We start from the raw sequence: 23,582 nt of genomic DNA, 5'->3' as shown, positions 1-23,582 counted from the left end.
GGGCTGCTCTAAGTGGGACATACTCATCTTTACCTGTGCCTGCATGGATGAGACGGCACGTTGGGATGTTAAGCTGAGATCAAGTCTTGGTACCTCTTGTACACCTGACTAGATGATTCAGAAGGAAAACCTGGGCTTCAAATAATCTCTTTAGTGTTATAAGATGCTAATGTATATATACAGTGTCAGGTGTGTAGAGGAGGAAGGGCAGAGCCCCAGGGGTCTCTAAATGTGGCCCCTGAACTGCTGTGCAGGGTATCTGGCATTCAGTTTCCTTACACCTGGATCCTGGGGTAGGAGGTAAGCTTGAAGGAACAGTGTCCAGGAGCCCCTGGGGGATGACCTGCCAAGAGCTTCTTTCTGCCCAGGACCACGCAGAGCACAAGTCAGAAACAGAGGGGCCATGGAGAGGCGTAGCAACAAGCTGTGACTGCATGGCCCAATGCAGTACCCACATGAGCGTAGAGAGGGTGCTGGAACTTTCCTTCCCTGAGGAGCATGAGAGGCAGCCCTGGCACCAGCAGCTGCTGAGATGGCCACTCCTGAGATGGCTCAGCCCGCTGTGGAAGGGCCTCGGTATGCTGCATGAGTTCAGCTCGTCCTCCATGGCTCCTAGCAAGTGTCAGGACGGATCTCCCTGGGTCAAGCCTGAGGTGGGGCAGGTCTGGGCCTGGGGCTTCCGGGGAAGTGTTCCTTTTCCACCCTTCAGCCCATCCCCATTGCTGTCCCACCACCTTTGATAAGAGCCTTGAGTTCTGGCTCCCCACTCGGACTCTGGTGAGCAAACTCCTCAGGAAGCACGTGTGTGCTTCAATCTTGCCTGCTGTGCTCAGTACTGCTCGTTTTCTAAAGAATTGTGTCTTTATACTTCCACAGAAAAATTGGCTTTATAATTTTGGCTGTTCAGAAGGTGGGGTGGGGTCTAGTGTAGATGTCTTGGTGACAATGTGATGCCTCTTCATGCCCTTGATTATCTGGATGGACTCTGTGAGGTGACTTTTTCTATTTTTCCCATAAGCTTAGATTTGTAGAACTGCTTCTGTTGGGTCTAGGATACACTGCCGGTCCCAGCACTTAGGAGGTTGAGGTAGGAGATTGGTTGAGCCCAGGAGTTGGAGGCCAACTTTGGCAGCGTAGTAAAACCCTGTCTCAGTGAAACAAGAACAAAGCATCAGTCACTGGAGCAGAACAGCAATGCCAGTTAGAGGTAAGTGGAGACTCTGAAGAAGATTAGGAAGACTCAGAGCATTTACCAGCTCCTGGAGAAAGCTCACATGTGAAAACACATCCAAGCAGAGAAACAAAACTGAAGGTCATGGCGCCCATCAAACTGATAAGACACAGCCACAGAGAAGATCTCAAAAGTAGCCAAAGAAAAGAGCAGAACGCGCAAAGGACAAAGGAAGTGAGGCCGCGAATTCTTTTTAATAAAATGTTATTTTACTGTATGTGCGTGAGTGTATTGACTACATGTGTGTAAGTGCACCATGTTGTACAATGCCTGCAGAAGTCAGAAGAAAGTGTCAGATCCCCTGAAACTGGAATTAGAGATGGTGTCAGCTCCCATGCAGGTGCTGGGAATCAAACCTGGGTCCTCTGCAAAAAGTAGCCAGTGCTCTCAGCCACTGAGCCATCTCTCCAGGCCCAGCTGCAGATTTCTTTAATGCAAGAAGACGCCCTAAACCACTGGAATGAGAAAGTTCTGATAACTTAGAACTCTTTACTAGTGTGGATACAGCTTGAGTTCTAAATACAGGGCTTTACAAACTTAACACTCCTGTTGCAGAAGAGACTCACAGGAACCTAGACCTGCACAGAGGAACAAGTAGGTGCGGAAAATGTGCCTTAAGAGGCAGCCACTTCAAGCTACATAACATTTCTTCACATTTTATAATGTGAAGAAATTAAAGGTATGCCAGATGTGGTGGTGCATGCAGCATTCAGGAGGCAGAGGCAGGCAGATCTCTGTGAGAGCGAGGCCAGCCTGCTCTCCATAACATGTCCAGGCCAGCCGTGGCTAGATCCTCATAGAATTGGGAGTCACTCGTGGCAGAGGCACACTCTGAGAAATATATCACCAGGTGATTTTGCCCCCGTGTAAGCACTGTATGCTTGTTACAAGTATGACTGCAGTGTCACTAGGCAACATCATCCCACGAGACCACTGTCATGTGGTCCAGTGATGACCGAAGCATCCTTTGACATTTAACAATTGAAGTGCGTGCCATACATGACTAAATATGTGAGTGATAGGGTGTAAATCAAAGGCACACAGGAGCATATTATAAAACTTATAAATACAACCATAGAAAAAGATTCATAAAGTACTCAACCCAAGCCAGGCATGGTGGTACATGCCTGTTATTCCAGCATTTGAGAGGCAGAGGCAGGAGGATGGGGAATTCAAGGCTGGCCCCATCTACATTTGAGTTCAGGGCCAGCCTGGGCTACATAAGACCTTGTCTCAAAACCAAGCAAACAGACAAAAACCCAAGAGAAGACAGATGTGAAGGGACAAATCAGGAACAGATGGGACAAATGTTAAAAGCAGCATGGCGAACTTAAACCCAGACACATAATTGTGTTAGAAAATCTGAGGTCCACCCGCAATACTGCACAAAGAACAAGCAGACAGTGAAAGTAGCTAGTCACGGCAGAGTTTACTTTTGCAAAAGGATGTATTGCGTGGTCAGATCCAGCAAGCACACAGGACCCAGAAGCTTGATAGGTTTTTATCCCTAATGCAAGAGTACTGTGTCTTTTCCCCATTGGCTGAGGGTCCAACCTCAGTTTTTCCTGATTGGCTACTTTAAGGAAGGGGAAGTTCCACTGCCCCAGGGCCTTTCCTTAGAAGTCTTACAGGATGTGGTAGGATTAAAAGATTAGAATCCTTTGTCACAAACCAAGTTTTACAGGATTTGACAGAAAAGACCAATATTTAACGTTTCTTAGGGTTGCATTAAATGTAAATTGATGGCACATCTGCAAGTAAAAGGCAAAGGCTGCTGAATAGAAAGACCCATTTATATGCTGCTTGTAAGAGATGTGCTTTGGGGGCTGGAGAGATGGCTCAGCAGTTAAGAGCACTGACCTTGCAGAGGACCTGAGTTTGATTCCCAGCACCCACATGGCAGCTATGAACCATCCTTAACTCCAGTTCCAGGGGAATCCAATGCTCTCTTCTGACCTCCAAGGCATTGCACGACATGGGAGCACTCACATGCAGGCAATACACTCATACACATAAAAATACTAAAAAGAAATTTTTTTAAACCTGCTTTAGCTGGGCGTGGTGGCACACGCCTTTAATCCCAGCACTTGGGAGGCAGAGGCAGGCAGATCTTTGTGAATTCGAGGCCAGCCTGGTCTACATAGTGAGTTCCAGGACAGCTGGAGCTACAGGAAGACCCTGTCTCAAAAAAACCAAAAAAAAAAAAAAAAAAAACAACCATCAACAAACCTGCTTTAATAAGGTGGGGGTGGTGGCACCACCTTCAATCCCAGCACTCAGGAGGCAGAGGCAGGCAGATCTCTGTGAGGTGGTTAGCCTGACCTACGTAGTGTGTTCCAGGGTTACAGGGACACCCTGTCTAAAAATCAGAAACACAACAAAAGAAACCTTTTGTAAATATAAAGACAAAATATGTAAACATAATTTGTAAAGCAATACACTATGTTAATATTCAGCAAAAGGAAGCCAAAATGACCATATTAATGCCAGGAAAAGTAAATTTTAGAGAAATAATGGTACCAGGGAGTAAAGAAGGTCTTCTCATAGTAATAAAGGCATCATTTCATCATAGAGATGTGACAGTCCTGTTTACATGGCTAGCTCCGAGCTTCAAACTATAGTAAGCAGACACTGAATTGTGAGGAAAAAGTCCAATCCGCACCCATCAAATGACAAAATCTCACAGCAATTGACAGGACAAGCATGCAGAAAGTCTAAGGATATGGGAGCCGAGCAGAATGTACCTGCCCTATACCACTGAATTAACAGTCACAGACACCCCCCCCCACACACACACCATCAGCAACACGCATACTTTTTTTCAAGAGCACATGGAACATTTACCAAGAAAAACCATATTCTTGGCTTTAAAAAAATTTAAATATCACATCTTGAAATAACCCATGGGTCAAGGAATAAAAGGGAAGTTAAACTAGATGTGGTGACCCATACCTCTTATCGCAGCACTTGAGAGGCTGGGCAGGAGGATTACCAAGAATTTGAGGCCATCCTTGGCTGCATAGTTTCAGACTAGCCTGGGCTCCACAGCAAGACCCTGCCTCTTTGGGGAAAAAAAAAAAAAAAAAAGGAATGTTTGATCCATATGCTAAACTGAAAACACACCAAGTCAGTAAGAGGGAAAACTGCACCTTTCTGGCAGAAACAGAATGTTTAAATGTCTAGCACTTCAACCTTGGGCTAAAAAAGGACAGAGAAATCAATCCTGAATGAGGTACAAGAATGTAATATTTATAGAACCAAAGCAGAAGTCCTGGTCTAGCCTAATATCTTTTTTGTTTTGAGACAGGATCTCACTATGTAGCACTGGCTATCCTGAAGCTCACTATGTAGACCAGGCTGGTCTCAAACTCACAGAGCTCCACCTGCCTCAGTCTCCCAAATGCTGGGATTAAAGGTGTTTGCCACCACGCCCCATCTGTTTCTTTTTTGTTACTGGAATTCTTGGTACACCTTCCTCTTTTTTTTATGACACATTCTTACTCTGTAGTTCAGGATGACCTTGAACTCATGGCAATCTGTATGAATCCCAAGACCTAAAATGTTAAATGTGGGTATCTTCCAGGAAGGACCTGAAGACTTGCAGGGTTGTGGGATCTTAGTAAATGTGCATTGCTTCTAGAATCCTAACACACACACACACACACACACACACACACACACTTTTTTTTATGACACATTCTTACTCTGTAGTTCAGGATGACCTTGAACTCATGGCAATCTGTATGAATCCCAAGACCTAAAATGTTAAATGTGGGTATCTTCCAGGAAGGACCTGAAGACTTGCAGGGTTGTGGGATCTTAGTAAATGTGCATTGCTTCTAGAATCCTAACACACACACACACACACACACACACACACACACACACACACACACACACACACACACAGAGCTGTGGAGGCAGAGGCCATAGTATGAGAGTTGGAAAGTCAGAGTGCTGGGGGAACGATGAGGACTTCCATGGCTGTGTTCAGCAAGATGAGAAGTGTTCCTGTGCACATTTCAGATTTTTAAGATGCTCTCTGAAAGCGTGGCAAGAATGAGAGGAGTTAAGAGCCTGCTGCAATGGAGGAAAGATGGCAGTGGCTAGATGTGGCGTGCTGGAGGACCCAAGGCCATCTTCGGCCTGCAACTTCCATCTGCTTGTCTTGAGCAGCGGCAGAACTACCTCTTTAAGGAAGATGTTAAGCACCTTCTTTAAAGACTGAAAAGGTGTTGCCAACTTGACTCCTGGAAAGGAAGATCCCCGAGCAAAACTGGTCAGCCCTTTGGAAAGAAGAATTTGGAGAAGCCTAGGGCTATCTCAGCATCTCACACCATGGCAGTTCCCAAGACCCATCCCAACCACACTATATCAACAACCTCAATGAGCAGCTCAAGAAGGATGAGCTCAAGAAGTCCCTGGACCTGTACATCTCCCGGTTTGGCCAGATCCTGGCTACCCTGGTCCCAGAGCCTGAAGATGAGGGGCCAGGTCTTTGTCATCTTCAAGGAGGTCAACAGTGCTACCAACGCCCTGGTTTGCATGCAGGGTTTCCCCTTCTGCAACAAGCCTGTATGCATCCAATAGGCCAAGATCGACTCAGACACCATGGCCAAGATGAAGGGCACCTTTTGTAGAGCAGGACCAGAAGCTCCAGAAGAGGGAGCCAAGAGCCCGAACAGGACCACAAGCAAGGGAAGAGGAAACCCAAGAACCAGGAGATTACGGCTGCCAAGTAAGGCTGTGCAGGGTGGGGTGGATGTCCAGACTGTACCAGGTATGCCACCGATGGCTCAGGCAGCCTGCATCATGCATCACATTCCAGGCCAGCCACCTATATGCCTTCCCCAGCATGATTCTGCTGCTGAGCCTTACTCCTGGCCAGACCCCTCTGGGGGCCAGGCACCCACAGCAGTTCAAGCCCAGAGAGATGCCACCTGTTCAACCTCTACCAAGAATCCACCCAATTGCATCTTGTTCCTCACCAAACTTCTGGAGAATGAGCTCATGCTGTCCACACTTTTCAATCAATTTCCCTGCTTCAAGGTGATACGTCTGGCCCCTGGGATGACATTGCAATCTTCATGGAGTTTGACAATGAGGTGCAGGTGGGCAGTGCTGGACACCCTGCAATGCTTTAAGAGCACCCAGAACAATGCCAGAACAACTCCTTTGCCAAGAAGTAGTGCCTTCCCCCTGGAGTGCCCCAGGCCCCGTTCTGAGGCTGCCCCTTTCCCCCATGGCTCAGTCTCTAAGGTAAGTCCCCTTTGGGGGTCTTCTCAGAGCTGTGTGTGGTCACAACACAACATTGTACCCAGAGTCTGAGCTCAGACATTGCACCTGGCACTATTAGGTTGTAATTAAAGTGCTTTTTTGAGGTTTGGTTTCAAAAACAAACAAACAACCAAACAAAACAAAACACTGAAAATCTGGGGCTGGAGAGATGGCTCAGAGGTTAAGAGCACTGGCTGCTCTTGCAGAGGGCCCGGGTTGAGTTCCCAGCACCCACATGGTGGTTAACAACCATTGCAACTTCACTTCTAGGGGATCTGACACTCTCTTCTGGCCTCCAATGAAGTTTCATGACATGGGTGCACTTACATACATGGAGGCAAAACACACATAAAAAAAGTAAATCAAGAAAGAGAGAAAGGAAGGAAGGAAGAAGGAAGGAGGAAGGAGGGAGGAAGGAAGAAGGAGGAAGGAAGGAAGGAAGGAAGGGAAAAGAAAGAAGGGAAGGAGGGAGGGAGGAAGGAGGAAGGAAGGAAGGAAGGAAGGAGGAAGGAAGGAAGGGGGAAGAAGGAAGGAAGGAGGAAGGAAGGAAGGAGGAAGGAAGGAGGAAGGAAGGGAGGAAGGAAGGAAGGAAGGAGGAAGAAGGAAGGAAGAAGGAAGGAAGGAAGGAGGAAGGAAGGAAAAGAAAAGGAAAGAAAAGCTGGTCGGTCATGGTGGCACGTGCCTTTAGCCCTAGCACCCAGGAAGCAGAGATCTCACAGAGATCTCTGAGTTTAAGGCCATCCAGAACTGCATAGTGTGATCCTGTCTCAAAACAAAAAACCTTGAAAAACTTAAGGGTGTGGTGGTGTGCACCTTTAATCTCAGCACTCTGGAGGCAAAGGCAGACAGATCTAGTGAGTTCCAGGCCAGCCAGAGCTACATAGTGAGATAAAAAAAAAACAACTCTGAAGCAGGACCATTGTGGAAGAGGGGGTGGAAAGACTGTAAGAGCCAGGCAGGGCCGGTTCATGAACACAGGGAAGCAGAAGTTTTCACGCCCCTGGAAGCTTGCACATGTGAACTTGTGGCAATGGTGGCATCGAGCACAGGGCCCAGACCAACTCAATCAGACCACGGCCCAGAGTGAAGCGAGAGAAACGGGTGGTGGGCCAGCCTGAGACTGAGAACTACTGGAGACTGATCACCACTGGGTGAGGTGAGTAGGCCTTACCAACGATCTCTAGATGGGCTGACTAGACTCCAGTGGATGAATTTGCACTGAAGGACTTCTGGGTACAAATGCTTGACTGGATAAGACTTAACATGTATGGTGGAACACATGACGCCCAGTGTGGGGTTGGGGGGCATGGATGGGGGGAGAGGGTCTAAATTTGATTAAGAACTGTTGTATGAATTTTGCTCAATATAAAATTTAATAAAAAATAAAACCCTGAAGAGCTGAACAGTCTTCCCATGAGTCAGAAGCCAGAGGCTTGCTCATGCACCTCGCTCTTTCTCCTCTGTCCTTGTTATCTGTGGTTACAGCTAGCTCAATTTGGGTCCACTGATTGCCCAGTATGGAAGAGGACCCCTCTTCTGATGGGCTTCCCAGACACTCCATTCCCTGAGAGAGGAAGCCAGCCACGTGCTCACAAAGGGGGCAATTAAGAGACTTGATTCCATGAGCAAATGCAACCTTTCAGTACCCAGGAGGATGATTTTATCTTACTGTTTCCTTAAATTTCTTCAAATAACTTTCTAAGGTCCAAAAATCCAAAGATGTAAAACAGGAACTAAGCTTTGTTTGCCAAGCCATGAGGATTAAATAATGACATTCAGACGGATTTTTCTCCCGTAAGTACTTTTTATTGGTTTCCACAAGGAGGTTTAACGTGCAAGATCTAGCGAACAGAGATGGGAGTGGTATCAGCATGGATTAAGGTGGCAGTGCTGTGAGGGAGGGGGACCAAGAAAACAGGACAAGGTGAGCTCTCCCACAAGGAGGCTCAGTTGGTCAGTACCAGGGCTCCTACGCCTAGAACCAGTACACACCTCCTTGAAGTACTGCTGGGAATGTCCAGGAGTCGCCAGCCTCTGGACCTGTCAGAGTGCATGGTGGCCCTCACATACTTTCTGAGTGTTTAATGTTGACAAAATAATGGGTATAAAATTGCTGTGTAAACATATTTACTATACAAATGAAAGCAGTTGTTCCCATGTTATCATCTTGACCACTAAGAATTAGACGTGTCCTAGCCACTTCTGAGCATAAGCCACAGCAAAACAGCAAGACTGTCCAGAGTCCTGCCATGGTTCTGGATGGAGAGAATCCAGTAGGAGTCACTAGCAACCAGCAGGCTGTGATAACAGACCAGAGTAAAGCAGGTCCCCAAGGATCTTCCATGCAGACACTGCTTCCCACTGGGTGGAAACACTTGGGATCTTTCCCTCTACCTCCTTCCCTGCTGAGAGTTGCTGACCTTTACCATCCCTGAGACATCTGGAATGCAACCCTTCCCCTACGGCCCCTGCCTAGCAACACTTCGCCAAGAACAGCTTCCTAAACTGTTACTGGAATGCTCTCCATCTGTTCACTGGGAGCTTTCAGAGCTATGGATGGTTTCTACATGTCCCCTTTTTTCACTGCTCATGCATACTGAGGGACGGCGTCTGACTTCTGCTGGGCTCCTCTGAGCCTGGGGTCCACTCTTGGTCCCATGGAGGTTGTATTGGGATGGCCGGGGACTCAGCACCATCTTCTCCCTGCCTTGCTCCTGGGAGGCCCTAAGGTTCTGAGGTTGCTCAGCTTCACACAGAACAGGGAATAAGGCTGCACGCCTTTGAAGTGGCCTGGTAAAAACAGGCCACACCCAGTGCTGGCCTGGTAAAACACAGGACCCTCATCGGCTGCTGTTGGGAGTGTGAACCACCACAGCACTCTCAGCCAACTGTAAGATCCAGCAGCTGCATTCCTGTGCTTTCATTTATTCAAGAGTCATGGAAGTTCGTGTCATTGTGCAAGCTAGATCAAATTCCTGCCGTGGATGTCCAGAGCAGTTTTATTTGAAACAGTTCCTAAGTGGGAAAAACCCAAATGTCCTTTGCAAATGTGTCCAACTCTCAATGAGAAACAATGAGGGTATATACACACAACAGCTTAGACAGACCACAAGGAAGGTAGCCACTGATAAACACCATTCTCAAAAGGTCATGTGGAGGCTGGAGAGATGGCTCAGACGTTAAGAACACTGGTTGCTCTTGCAGAGGACCCAGGTTTGGCTCCCAGCACCCACATGGTGGTTAAGAGCCTATAACTCCAGTTCCAAGGGATCTGATGTCCTCTTCTGACCTTCACAGGCATCGCTTGACATGGGTGCACATATACATGCAGGCAATATATGCATACACTTAAATTTTAAAATATATATAAGGTCACATGTGGAATGCTTCTATTTTACCACTTTCTCAAAATGACCAAATTTCAATCCAGAGCAAGTAGTTCCCAGGAGTAGGGATATGGGCTGGGGGTGGGAGGCTGGGGGGTGAACTAAGGCACTTTTCTGTGCCCAGACTGCATTGATCGCTGTAAGATGTATGCTGAAAGGTACGCAGCGTGTAGTTGTGAGTACACGGTAGACACGGGTATCCCTAGTTTTCGATGAGCACTGACTTCAGTCTGAGGTGCGGCCATCAAGGCTCCTGGATAAGAAGCTGGGCTGGAGCTTCATTGACTTTCACGCCTGAATGTGCAATGCACAGAGCTGCCTGAGTCCTGATCCCTAGTGCTGTGATTGCCTCCTGACAGTGCACAAGGGGCGCTGCAGAGGTGAAGGTCTTGAAGAGTCATTCTAGATCTCCCCTAAGGGCTCTATCTGGAGGCAGGGAATCAGGGAAGGGATGCCAAGTGACTCCAAGGTCACCGAGATTGGAAGATGCCACTAACCTGAAGACAAAAAAAGACCAGGATCTAGGAGGGCAGGACCAGGAAGAGCTGGGAAAGACCTCTAGAGGGACCAGCATCACCCAGATCTCGACAGACTCTTCCTGGGGTCTTGGGCACTTCCCTTGTAGTCTAGAACTAGAGTTCTGTGTGAATCAGTAATTATTTCAAATTTTAGAAAAACATGCTGGGGTCAAGACTAAAGCACTGCAGGGTGGGGCTGGGATCTTCTGGGCTGTCTCCTGTAACCCCACAGGGGCAGAACCTTAGTCTTTACACCACCTAGTGGCTGGTGTCCACAAAGAATCCTGCCTGCATCCTGGCGCCAGCTGAGCCTTTCTGAATCTGTTTGCCTGGGGACCTTTGCCTCTTCTGCTGCAGACCTCACAGCCCCGGGGCTCATTCACACACCATGGGGCCACCAGTGAGACCTGGAGCAGGGTGCCGACCCTGAACGGCACTTGCTGTGCCCTGGGCAGCCCCAGGGCTAAAGAAGACATACCCAGGTGTGCAGCCCAGTGGCGTGAGCACAGTGGACCTATCTGCTGCCTCTACTACACTTTTCATTTGCCTAAAACGTTCCCTGGCTCAGGACGCAGGACGCAGGACGCAGTCACTCCTGGAGTTCCTGGTTGCTCACAATTTATCACCTCAAGACATTCTGTAACCTCTGCTGTGCAGTTTCCATGAGCAGCCTGCAAGGCAATCGGTTCCCATGCAGGGGCCATGTGTGTCTCCTCTCTACAGGTTGGACCTAGGTCAGTGCTCATCTCCCCAAGAGGAGCCCAGCATGGCACTGCAGGCCATGTCTCAGAAACCCCCTATCACAGTGAGGCAGCGTGTGGCTGTCACCTGCAGGCAAACTGTAGGAAACACGGTTGGTAAGTCATGCTCCCCCAGCAATGTTCACTCTTCAGCTGATGGGCCAAACTTGGTTTTCCCTGGGTCCTGGTGCAGAGCCTGCCATTGACAAACACACTGGGAGGGATGAGGCAGCCACGTTGTGGAAGACCAGGATGACAATGTTGACACATTTTATTTCCAGTCAACAGTAGGAACTTTCTCCTTACAACATGTTCCATGTTTTATGATGTAATGATTTGACAGGAGTGTTGTCTTTTCAGAGACAAGTCAATTGTCTGTGTGACAAAAGAGGATTGTGGGTTTGTTTTATTTATGTATTTATTATTTATTTTTGGGTCTTTTTTAAGACAGGGTCTCCGTGTAGCCCCAGCTGTCCTGGAACTCACTATGTAGACCAGGCTGGCCTTGAACTCACAGAGATCCACCTGCTTCTGCCTCCCAAGTGCTGGAATTAAAGGCGTGTACCACCACACTCGGCCCTTACTGGTTTTTGTGAGACAAGGTCTCACTATGTAAACTTGGCTGGCCCCAACTCACAGAGTTCCACCTGCCTCCCAAATGCTGGGATTAAAGCCAAATGCCACCACTCCCTATTTTAAAAGTGAATTTATTTGATAATTTCATACATAATAACATTCTGGTTACGCTCTCCACCCCTCTTTTATCTGCCTGAAGTATTACTAAATCTTCAGTGAGGGTGGGAGGCCCCCTCAACAGTGACACGGGATCCATCACAACAGTGTTTTTTGCCTCCGTTTCTTTATGACACTGACAGTGACACTCCTCCCTCTCCATTTCCCTCCCTTCCCTCCTCTTTTTTTCTCTTCCTCCTCGGTTTTCTTTTTTTTTTCTTGAGGCAGGGTCTCGCATCACTCAGGTAAAGCCTCAAACTCCCTATGAAGCCCTGAGTGGTCTTGAATACTTCCCCATCCTCCTGCCTCCACCTCCCAAGTGCTGGGGTTACAAGTGTGCACCACCTTGCCCAGCTACAATCTATTTTCTAAATTACGTTTTCTATGCTGGGTTCTTTAGGGAACCAGATTAGCATAACTTCGCTGTTGGAACATACTTCTCAGATCAGTCCCAAATCTCCTGGCAGCAGCACTGAGCAAATCTCAAACACACCCCTCGAAAAGACTGGCACCCACTAAACGAACTTCTAAAATAGCAACCTGTAATCCTGAGCATTTACAAGGCAGCACGGCTCCAGCGAGGGAGTAAATAAGACAAAGTGCCTGTGGGGAGGGCTCCAAGGCTGTTCAAATGCTAGGTCCGCGAATAGAAGCAATTTCCTCAGCTGGCACCAAAGGTTACATTTGTTAGCATTTCAGTGTTTGCCAAACTCAGGTACTGCAGAGACGCAAAAGTCCCAAGTCCCAGCGATTCAAGCTCCTCCGGCCCCTCGCTGTGGCTGAGCGCTGTGGAGGCCTCAAATTTAGGGGGGCTGGTCCGTGGGGTCGAGTAGCTGCCGGGGCCCTGTGCGCCTTCTGGGGCTGTCCCTTGCCAGCGCCCTCAGCCAGTGGCTCTCGCCTCGCCACGGCGCGTGAGTGGGAGCGGACCAGCAGGTCCAGCCGGGTGGGGGACAGAGAGGTGCGGACGCGCGGCTCCGGCTTGTCCCCTTTCTTCGGTGGTGTGTGTTAAGGAACCGACTTAGGGGCGCCCTTATGGTGGGTCCCCCACAAGCTTTAAGACGCCTGCGCAGAGGAACTCGGGCTGTGACTAGCTTCTACTTGGGCAGACCTGCCCGCCGCCCACTGCGCACGCCGAGCTCCGCAGGCAGCAACGGCTCGTGCAGGACCAGCCTGCGCTCTGGGTCCCTCCGGGCCGCGAGGCGGTGCTGGCAGGCCGCCACCTTCAGTGAGCCAGGGACCTCCTGGCTGCTTCCGAACCCGAGGGTCCGGACCGCGTGGCGGGCCCCAGTTCCGAGGGAAGGGGGGCGGGAGCACACTGTCCTAGGCCACCCCACCGTATCGCGTCTCCGTGGGTGACCCCAGCGCCTGGGGCGGGACACGCCCAGGTCCAATGACCCCAGGTCAGATGGGGGCTACTACTGTGGGTCCACACCTTTAGCGCGACCCGACCTCACCCCTTCCGCTCCCACCGCCTCCTCGGTGTGGACCCCGCCCCTTCCTCCACGCCTGTCCCGCCTCCGCCTCCGCCCGGCTGTTTCCCGCGCTGCGCGCGCACTGGCTGAGCCGCCTCTCTGCGGTGCCCGGTGTTCTGGACCCAGCACGTGGGAGGCCCGCAGGACCGAGTCTGCGATGCCGCGCGCGCCCCGGTGCCGCGCCGTGCGCGCCCTGCTGCGCAGCCGGTACCGCGAGGTGCTGCCGCTGGCGACCTTCGTGCGGCGCCTGGGGCCCGAGGGCCGGGGGCTGGTGCGGCCCGGGGACCCGGCGGTCTTCCGCGCTTTGGTGGCGCGGTGCCTAGTGTGCGTTCCCTGGGATGCGCGGCCGCTCCCCGCCGCCCCCTCCTTCGACCAGGTGGGCCGCCCCAGGGGGACCCGGGGACACGGCGGGGAGCCCAGCCGGAACCGGGATCGCGCGCCGGGGCCAGCCGCGGCCCGGGAATCAGGACCGTCCCCCCCTCCTCCTCCCAGGTGTCTTCTCTGAAGGAGCTGGTGGCCAGGGTCGTGCAGAGACTCTGCGAGCGCGGCACGAAGAACGTGCTAGCTTTCGGCTTCGCGCTGCTGGACGAGGCCCGGGGTGGGCCACCCATGGCCTTCACGACCAGCGTGCGAAACTACTCGCCCAACACGGTGACCGAGGCGCTGCGCGTCAGCGGGGCGTGGGGACTGCTGCTGCGGCGAGTGGGCGACGACGTGCTGGCCTATCTGCTGGCGCGCTGCGCGCTCTACCTTCTGGTGCCCCCCAGCTGTGCCTACCAGGTATGCGGGTCACCGCTGTACGATCTCTGCACCACCGCGGGAACCTGGCCCTCCGTGCCCCCTTACCGCTGGCCCACCCGGCACGTGGGCGGGAGCCACAGAGGGAGCCTCGGATCCACACACTGGAGCAGCAGCCACGTGGAAGCGCAGAGACCCAGGGCCTTGCGAGCTGGAGGTGCAAAGCGGCGTCTGAACACCGGAGAAGGTGCCCCACCAGCAAAGAAGCCCAGGCAAGACCTGGCCTCGAAACTGGAGAAGGGACCCGACAGGCAGGCGGTTCTAACCCATCAAAGCAAGGCATGGGCACCAAGTCCTGGAGAGCCCCACGGGGCAACTACTACCGGAGCCGCCGTGGGAAAATTGCGCTTGGAGGAAAAGCCATCTCGTGTGAGTGTCCCCCCATCTGTGACCTGTAATCGCAAGGCCAGCCCGGTACCTTCCCCCGGGTGGCCGCTGAGCCCAGGTGCCCTTCGACTCCGACCGTACATTGAGACCAAAAGCATCCTCTACTCCTGCCCAGCCGGCCAGGAGCGGCTGGGCCCCTCATTCCTGCTCAGCACCCTGAGGCCTAGCCTGACCGGGGCCCGGAGCCTCATAGAGACCATCTTCTTAGGCTTGACCCCTAAGAGACCAGGCCCGCCGCGCAAATTACGCCGCCTGCCTCCGCGGTACTGGCGGATGAGGCCCCTATTCCAGCAGCTGCTTGCAAACCATACAAAGTGCCCGTACATCGCACTCCTCAGGTCACACTGCAGGTTTCGAGTTGCAGCCCACCAGGTGACAGGTTCCCGCAGCCCACAGCGGCCCCCTAGACCAGCAGCGGCCTCCGAGGAAGATGCCAACCCGCGGTACCTGCTGCAGCTGCTTCGCTTGCACAGCAGCCCCTGGCAGGTATACCTGTTCCTGCAAGCCTGTCTCCGCAGGCTGGTGCCCGCTGGCCTCTGGGGGTCCAAACACAATGAACATCGGTTCTTGAGGAACACAAAGAAGTTCATCTCACTGGGGAAGCATGCCAAGCTCTCACTTTCAGAGCTGATGTGGAAAATGAGAGTGCAGGACTGTGCGTGGTTGCGCAGGAGCCCAGGTGAGGAGGGTGGTCTCTGGTCTCCAGCTGAACACAGCAGGGGTCCAGAAAAGGGACAGGAAGTGTCAGGAGCCCGAGTTCTCAGTGGGTCCCGCGGCTTCCTGCATTGGGCCTTGAGTGGGCCTCTGATCTCTGCCACCAAGCTGCCTCCAGCCCAAGATTGCCGCCCATGCCCTGGGGCAGGTTCTGGGTGCTGGGGACAGTGTAGTGAACAGGTAGGATGTGTACTGGATGGGAATGCTGGCATCCAGTGAGAAGGAAGGGGCCAGAAGCTCTAGTGAAGGGTCTACAGGTCGATGATAACCCTTGTGAAACAGTACCTCATGATTGAAATATGAGGTTGGCATGGGAACGCTCTTGTCCTGATGGGAAGTGGGTTTTGAAACCTTGGGTTTCGATGGTACTTCTGGTCACCCAGTGTGCAGATGGTGCTTAAGCTTTGATGGTGCGGCTTCTAGGCCCTAGCAGGGCAGGGTGGAAGAAGGGAGGAGGAATAAAGAAAAACTGAGCCAGGCATGGTGGCGCACTCCTGTGGTCCCAGCACTTGGGAGGCAGAGGAAGGCGGATCTCTGTGAGTTCAAGGCCGGTCTGGTCCACATAGTGAGTTTTTCTGATTTGACAGAGTTGGCCCACTAACTCCCCATCCTGCTGTACCTGAGGTGGAGTGACATTCAGACTTACTTGCCGTTTGACCCCTCTCCCAAATTCCCTGGACATTTACAACGTCTAGAAAAACAATGACAGAGCCATGCTTGCCCACTATGGCTGATCTTTAGGAGCCCCGGTGTTGGCCTTTAAAAATACCTGACCCGTGGCTGGGTGTGGTGGCACACACCTTTAATCCCAGCACTGAGGAGGCAGAAGCAGAGGATCTCTTGAGTTCAAGACCAGCTGGTGCTACAGGGAGACCCTGTCTCACAAAGACCCTCCCCCCCAAAAAACAACAAAAAACAATAATCTGACCCTAGAGATCTTGGAGTGCATGACTTTGGACTCTGGCTTTCCTTTTCTGGTCAGTATCCTTGGTCACCTCTTGTCCTGTTGCTGTGGAACTCTCCACAGGCCTTTGTCTCTGCCTGGCGCTCATCCACAGATCAAGCCTTTGTGACCTCTGTAAACCATCCAGTCTGCCTTTCCAGCTCAGTGGCTCCCTCATCCCTTACTGTCAGTATCGCTTGCTCTGGGTTGCCATGACATCCCTGGAGAAAATGAGATACCCCGTCCCTTGTTCATCTTACCTGGCAGCTGTCCTTATTCTAGACACATGCTGCGTCTTGCTTAGATTAATCTCTGCCTCAGTCTTCTGTCAGTTTACATCCAACTTCATGACCACCTTTCCAGACTTCAGTTTGACCATGTCCCTCTCCTAGTCCACAAACTCCCTTGACCGTCAATGTCTCTGGAAACTTAACGGGTCCTCTCTGTTGAGTCTTTCTTTTGAATTTTATTCCCATTTCTAGGTTTAAGCATTTGCTTTCTAACATCCTCCTTTGATTTTTTGAGGCAGGGTCCCCCTGTGGCTTCAGTTGGCCTGGGATTCACTATGTAGACCAGGCTGGCCTCAATCTCATAGACCCTCCTGCCTCTTCTCCTGAGTGCTGGGGTTAAAGGCATGTGCCACCACTCCTGGCAGCTAACATCTTTAAAAAAAATTCATTTGACAGTTAAAAATTTATTTTTATTTTATGTATATGAGTATTTTGCCTGCACATATCTAAGCGCACCACATGTATCCAATGCCCACAGAGGCCAGAAGAGGGCGTCAGGTCCCTGGGACTCTTATGGATTTTTTTAACCACCACGTGGGTGCTGGGAACCAAACCCAGGTCCTCAGCAAAAGCAGCCAGTGCTCTTAATCACTGAGCCATCTCTCCAGCCCCTCATTTAGCAACTTTTAAAATTACACTTGGGGGGTGGGGGAGTGAACTTGTCATAGTGCTTGTGTGGAGATCAGAGGGCAGCTTGCAGGAGTCTTTCCGGCTGTGAGTGCCAGGCATCAAGTGCTTGTCAGCAAGCACCTTTACTGGCCCAGCCATCTCATTGGCCCTGTAGCGTCTTCGGTTGGATATTTGGGTATGCATTTTCTTCTGCGTGCTGCTCTAGTGTCTTCCCTGTTTCAGTATATGATAACTTCGATATCAATGGTTTGGGGCTGTTTTCTAATTCTTATGATGTTTTTGATAAATGAATTTTTAAACATTTCATTTCCCAAATATATGGGATATTCTGAATTTTCCTTTTAAAATTGATTTATTATTATTTTATGTGTATTGCCTGTATGTATGTAAATGCACCTCTGTCATGTAGTGCCTGTGGAGGTCAGAAGAGAGTGTCAGATCCCTTGGAATTAGAGTTGATGGACGGTTGTTATGGGCCATGTGGATGCTGGGAACCAAACCTGGGTCCTCTGCAAGAGCAACCAGTGCTCTTAACTGCTGGGCCATCTCTCCAGCTCCTCAAAATTGATTTTGTACTTAATTGTCTAATGGTGTGTATTATACCAATTATTTGAAACTGCTAGAAACTTGTAATCTGGTGTGGGCAGTTTTCATAGTGTTCTCTGTATTTCTGAGTTCTGCATGTGTCTTTGCGTTAACTATCAAGTATACACAGGAAGCCTCCCCCTTTCTTCCAGGTGCTTGAAATGGGAAGAGGGGCGCCAGGATCTCTCACGAGAATATAGTGGATTTATTTCTTCTTGCTCTGGTGGTATTTACATTGTTAGGTTATACACTAGACTGCTTATCTTTCTAATTAGAGAATCTATGATTTCTAGGACAGTGTGTCTCTAATAACTTTTTAAATTTAAAGGAACTTTTTTTTTTTGAGACAGGCTTTTGCTAAGTTGCTCAGACTGGCCTCAGGTTTACAATCCTCCTGCCTTAGCTTCCAGAGAAGCTGGGATTAGGGGTGTGTAAACCACACCTGGCTTTTCTCTAGGTATCTGGCTTTATAATGTAGCTTAAAAGCTTCCATGCTCTAAGTGTGGCTGTTCTGGGCTTGCTTTTGTTTAGTGTTTCTCTGTTATATTTTTTTCCTTCTGACTTTTGCTTCTCCTTTTCATAGCTTAGGTCTAGATGTCTCTTTCTAACAGGTGAATTTTTTCCGTGCAGCCTGACAGTTGTCAGTTAACTGGAAAGCTTAACTTGTTTCCATTTTTTACAAAAAGGTGTGCCTGAGATGTGCTACCTGTTACTTCCAGTTTGCTTTTGTAAAGACTTATTTTATTATTTGTGTACATGTGCGTGCGCGTGCACATGCACATGTGCAGGTGACCACAGAGGCAGAAGAGGTCATTGGATTCCCTGGAGCTGGGGTTAGAGGTGGTTGTGAGTCATCCAACATGGGTGTTGGGAATTGAACTCTGAAAACGTGGCCAGCACTCTCAATGCTGAGCCGTTACTCTAGCCCGTAGGCTTTTTGTTTTTTTATTTTTTATTTTTTGGTCTTTTTGAGGCAGGGTACCCCAGCTGGCCTGGAACTCATTATGTAGATCAGGCTGGCCTTGAACTCACAGAGATCCGCCTGCTTCTGCCTCCCAAGTGCTGGGATTAAAGGCGCGTGGCACCACACCCGGCCTAGGCTTTGTTTTTAATTCATGCCATCCCTTTGTTTTTTTTGCCTTCTGACTGGTCACACTGTGCGTACCCTCCTGCGAAGTCTAGTGGTCACCTGACATTTGCCTTCTTTCTCCCCAAACTGTAAGGGTCTTTGTGCACACTGACTCTGATCAGCACCTCCACTTACCTCCTATTTCCCTGCTGGTTCTGCCCTGGGCTCCTCTACTCCCGTTAGACATTCTAGTTTTCTAAGGTCCCTGCTTACTGAGTTTTACCCTCCGACACTGTCTTCTTAGCTCATTCTGTCTTCCAGCTCAAGCCTCTCTTCTGGGATTCCTGTTCATTTCCTTCACAAGTCTGTTTCATGTTCATGACTTCTGGTAAACCCAGTTTTATCAGATAATCAATGGCCCCTGTGGTGTCTGGAGACACCTGTAGACTTCATGATGCATGCAGTGAAATTTAGAGGCCCTGGAGGAAGACCGCCATCTTGGCCCATAGTGCATATCTGGAACCCACATGTCCAGCATGGCATGTGAAAGCCTGTGCTCCATGGGGCCTTAGGCATCTCTGGACCTTGCTGTTCAGTGGTGATGAGTGTGACCCAGTGGTGTAACACCAGCACTCACTGAGGTTTGCCTTTGTGCTTGTACACGTGGAGGCCCAAGGTTGAAGTCAGTCTTCTTCAATCACCAGAGCTTGCCGATTCAGCTAGGTGGCTGACCAGTGAGCCCCAGGGATCCTCCTTTCGTGCCTCCCCAGCACTGGATTACAGGCACATGCCACCATACCTGACTTTTTAAACATGAGTTCTGGGGCTCAGACTCAGGTTTTCATACTTCTGCAGCACGCATTTTACCACCTCAGCCATGTCTCCAGCCCCTATCTGCTAACGTTCTTAGCTTTAAAGTGGGTAGAAGCTAGTGGTCTGCTAAGTCACTCTGTCCCAAAGACTCACTGGATAGTTAAGAAAGTGCTAGGTTAGATTCTGAGGTTGGTAGTGAATGATTTGGCTCTTGATCTGTAGCGTTCCGTTGCTCCGTAGTCGCTGAGTTCTAGTCTGTAGGATCCTTAATACAGACATGACTCTGTTAGGAAACTTCAGTTCACACCGTGCTGAAAAGGCAAGAAGAAAAGGTGAATCTGGTTCAGCAGTGTATTTTATTAGAGCCCGACCTTCCCAGACAGGTTGACTTTGAGATGCCTCTCCACAGCTGCACCTCAGGGCTGCATGTATAGCACATCTTAGAACTGTCATGTTCTGGGAGTCCATAGTTTCTGTGTTGGGCCTCACAGGCCTCGGGTGAATCATGGGTATTGTTGGATATCTCATTTCAGGGGACGTCTGTATCCCAGCTTCAGAGCACCGTCTGAGAGAGGGGATCCTTGCCACATTCCTGTTCTGGCTGATGGATACATACGTGGTGGAGCTGCTCAGGTCATTCTTTTACGTCACAGAGACCACATTCCAGAAAAACAGGCTCTTCTTCTACCGCAAGAGTGTGTGGAACAAGCTGCAGGGCATCGGGGTCAGGTATCACCTGACATCTCTGTCATTATCTCAGTGTTTACACACACAGAGGCACTGACTCCTGTAGTCTGTGCAGCACGTGCTAACCCGTCCACAGACCCCATTGTAGTCGTGGCTACTGACTGCCTGGAGACCCTGCCTGTGAAATCAGGGCTTGGAGCTGTACCATCTCTGGGATCCCTAAAGTGGGAAGAATTCATATTGGTCAGAAGCAGAAACTGCTGCCTGTTTGGGATGTGGGTCTGAAGGTTAGGTTCCATCTCCTGCACACCCTTGAAAGGAGCACCTAGGAAGAACTCTCTTCAGTGGGACACTACTGGGGCTCACCCTGAAAGCTGGCCTGGACTCTGAGTGGCTGAGGCTCTGTGCTGCTTCAGCTGAGTGCCATCCCCAGTTGAGATGGAGGTCAAGCTGAGGGGACAGAGGAGAAGCTGGCTAGGATCTGCCAAAAGCAGCCTGCCATACATTAGCTACTCTGAGGTCCAGCCCTGGCTGTGTATTCCATACCACTCAGTAAATTTGTGGGAACCCTTAGCAGCCAGATCAGGGCTTCCTGAGCACTGTGGCACACTAGAGCCCCACAAGGGCTTTACACACCTGTGCCATGAGCCAGGATGTCCACAGAGAGTGCAGAAGATTGCTTCAGAAGTGTTCTGGCAAAAACCAGGTGTACTAATGCACACCTTTAGTCCCAGCACTCAGGAGGCAGTGGCAAGCAGATCTCTGTGAGATCGAAGCTAGCCTGGTCTACACAGAGTTCTAGGCCAACTGTGGCTACAGAGAGACCTTGTCTCAAAAGACACAAAGAAGCGTGCCCTGGCCAATGAGGACCCCAAGAAGGAGACACTGGGCTGACCATGTGGTCAGGTGTCCCAGGTGCCAACACAGGTTAGATGTCGGGCACCCTGCTCAATAGACAGCTCTGTGAGGTGTCTAGTTGGTATAAGTTTCTGTGACCCTGTACATAATCCCATTTCATAGCCAGATGTTGAGTGCCCTGAGCTCCCAACCATTGGTGGGAAGTGTGGTTTCCCATGAGCTCCCTGTGTGTCATATTGTGGCTCTCTGTTTCAGGCAACACCATGAGAGAGTGCAGCTGCGGGAGCTGTCACAGGCTGAGGTCAGGCAACACCAGGAGGCCTGGCCCGCCATGCCGACATGCAGACTGCGCTTCATCCCCAAGCCCAGTGGTCTCCGGCCCATTGTGAACATGGATAATGTCATGGGTGCTAGAGCTTTCCGCAAAGAGAAGCAGGTGACCACACTGGTCTCCTGTACTGCTGATTGAGCCTGCACTCGGTGACCTACACAAGGCTCGAGGCATCCTGAGCCTTGGGTGGGAAGAGGAGGAAGGATGGTTGTCCAGGAGACAACATCCATGGTGGTGGATAGGAACAGGTTGGGGCAAATCAGGTAAAGATTCCAAGTGCAGCCAGAGAGTTAGTGGGATGCATCATGGGTCTTCCAAGACCCTGGCTCTAGGACACACTATGGTATCTGTTCTGAGAAAGTTGGGCAGCTTGGGGCGGTCTGCCAGGTCCCTCTCTGACATGTCCTCTGTGGTTCAGGCCCAGCATTTCACCCAACGCGTCAAGACTCTGTTCAGTGTGCTCAACTACGAGCGGACGAAGCATCCCAACCTTCTGGGGGCCTCTGTGCTGGGTATGGATGACATCTACAGGGCCTGGCGGTCCTTCGTGCTGCACATACAGGACCCAGTGCCCAGGCTATACTTTGTTAAGGTAGGCATTTGGTCCTCTGCACCCATCACATCTGCTCTCAGTCATGGTCTGAACTCTGGGGACCTTGGAGCAGCCAATACCACGTGACTCTGTTGCTAGCCCCAGCTGGTACTTGGGAGCAGTGACCTGCCCCCACATAGAAGCCAAGGATTCTGTGGCCTCTGATTCTAGGGAGCAGGGGTCACAGGTGACCCTATTCTTCTGGGGATGCTAATTTCTAGCACACCTTTGATTCCTGCGTGGGCGCTCTGACAGTGAACCCCAACTCCTTTGGGCTTTGCTCTCTGAGAAAATCACACTGGATGCTAGTTCCCATTTGGAAGAGTCAAACCTGGCTCTACTACCAGGGCCTGAATACTCCAGGATCTGGTCTGCTGGAGGTCCTCACAGGCTCTGAGGCTCAGAGAGAATGATACAGCCCTGTCCTGCCCTGTCCTAGGTTCCTCAGTCTGGAGTGATGGATTAGAGTGAGGATCCTTGGTCTGGGGCAGAAACTCTGTCAGATTTCCACAGTGGGATGGGCATATATGGCTAGGGCTAGGTGGGAGCACAGAGTCTCTGTCTTGGCTCTACCCTCTACAGGTTTGCTAAACACAGATTGGGGCCCAGGCTCTGAGGACAGAGCCAACAGGACCCCTGGGACCAAAGCACCATGTTCAACACTGCTCACATGTGTCCCACAGGCAGATGTGACTGGGGCATACGATGCCATCCCTCACAACAAGCTTGTGGAGGTGGTTGCTAGCATGATCAGGCCCCTAGAGAACACGTACTGTGTCCGCCGGTATGCTGTGGTCCAGAGAGCTGCAGGAGGCCACATCTATAAGTCCTTCAGGAGACAGGTAAGACCTTGGTGGACATGTGTAGACACTGAGCATGGCACAGGTCTGTTTATGTCCTGGGCATCTGGGGTGTCAGTGAACGAGTGTGGTTGTGAAGGGTCCATATTTTTGGCGTATCTGTATGTGGGCATGTATGTGGCATGGGTGTCTGCGGTGCCAACATGTGGGGCCTCATCTCCCTCAGGGTGACTAACGAAGTTTCCCCTTCCAGGAAGTGTCTCCATCTCTTGTCCTCCCACACTTGGGGGCAACTCAGTGGTTTGTGTATACAGTGCCCTCTTCAGCAAGCAAGTGGGTACAAAGGTGCAGGAGTTTTCTCAGGCCTCAGGCCTGGGACAGGGACATGAAGACCCACAGTGTGGCTTCCTTTGCATCTTTTTTTAAAAAATTATTTATTTAATAACCACATACTTAGAAGCATTTCATTACAACAGCATTGACATATTCAATAATGAAGTGCTTCTTCTAATCATGTAGAAAAATAAATAAATCTTCTTTTAAATATGGAACCATGGGGACTTTAAGGCATCTTGGTACCAAAAGAAATGCACCTGGCCATCTAGTGCCTCCTTTTCACCTCACCAGTAAAGCACAGATAGGCCCAGTATAGAATCCTGAAGGTTGTTTCCTCTTTGCACACTTCTTCTCATAATATTTCTCATTTAATGGCCAGAATATTACCATATC

The 23,582-nt window shown here is 50.5% G+C and overlaps 1 protein-coding gene and 1 pseudogene across 3 annotated transcripts in view; both read left to right on the top strand.

The window, feature by feature from the left end:
- The first annotated feature begins 5,557 nt into the window (after positions 1–5,557).
- Positions 5,558–13,113, top strand: LOC103749689 (annotated as a pseudogene).
- A 375-nt stretch (positions 13,114–13,488) lies between these two features.
- Tert (telomerase reverse transcriptase) overlaps positions 13,489–23,582 on the top strand; it is a 33,030-nt gene continuing 22,936 nt past the window's right edge. For 2 of the 3 annotated variants that reach the window (XM_029555778.1, XM_029555779.1), the window contains exons 1-6: positions 13,489–13,732; positions 13,849–15,220; positions 20,119–20,314; positions 21,386–21,566; positions 21,880–22,053; positions 22,737–22,895. In XM_029555778.1, coding sequence (XP_029411638.1) covers positions 13,514–13,732; positions 13,849–15,220; positions 20,119–20,314; positions 21,386–21,566; positions 21,880–22,053; positions 22,737–22,895 — 2,301 coding nt within the window. In that variant the 5' untranslated portion in view covers positions 13,489–13,513. Of the gene's footprint in view, positions 15,221–20,118; positions 20,315–21,385; positions 21,567–21,879; positions 22,054–22,736; positions 22,896–23,582 lie in introns of all 3 variants that reach the window. The other variant, XM_029555780.1, reaches the window with a different exon arrangement.

Source organism: Nannospalax galili, unplaced genomic scaffold, assembly GCF_000622305.1.
Source record: "Nannospalax galili isolate Female #2095 unplaced genomic scaffold, S.galili_v1.0 scaffold1146, whole genome shotgun sequence".
NCBI classification, from domain to species: Eukaryota; Metazoa; Chordata; class Mammalia; order Rodentia; family Spalacidae; genus Nannospalax; species Nannospalax galili.
This window is presented reverse-complemented; position numbering and strand designations above follow the sequence as displayed.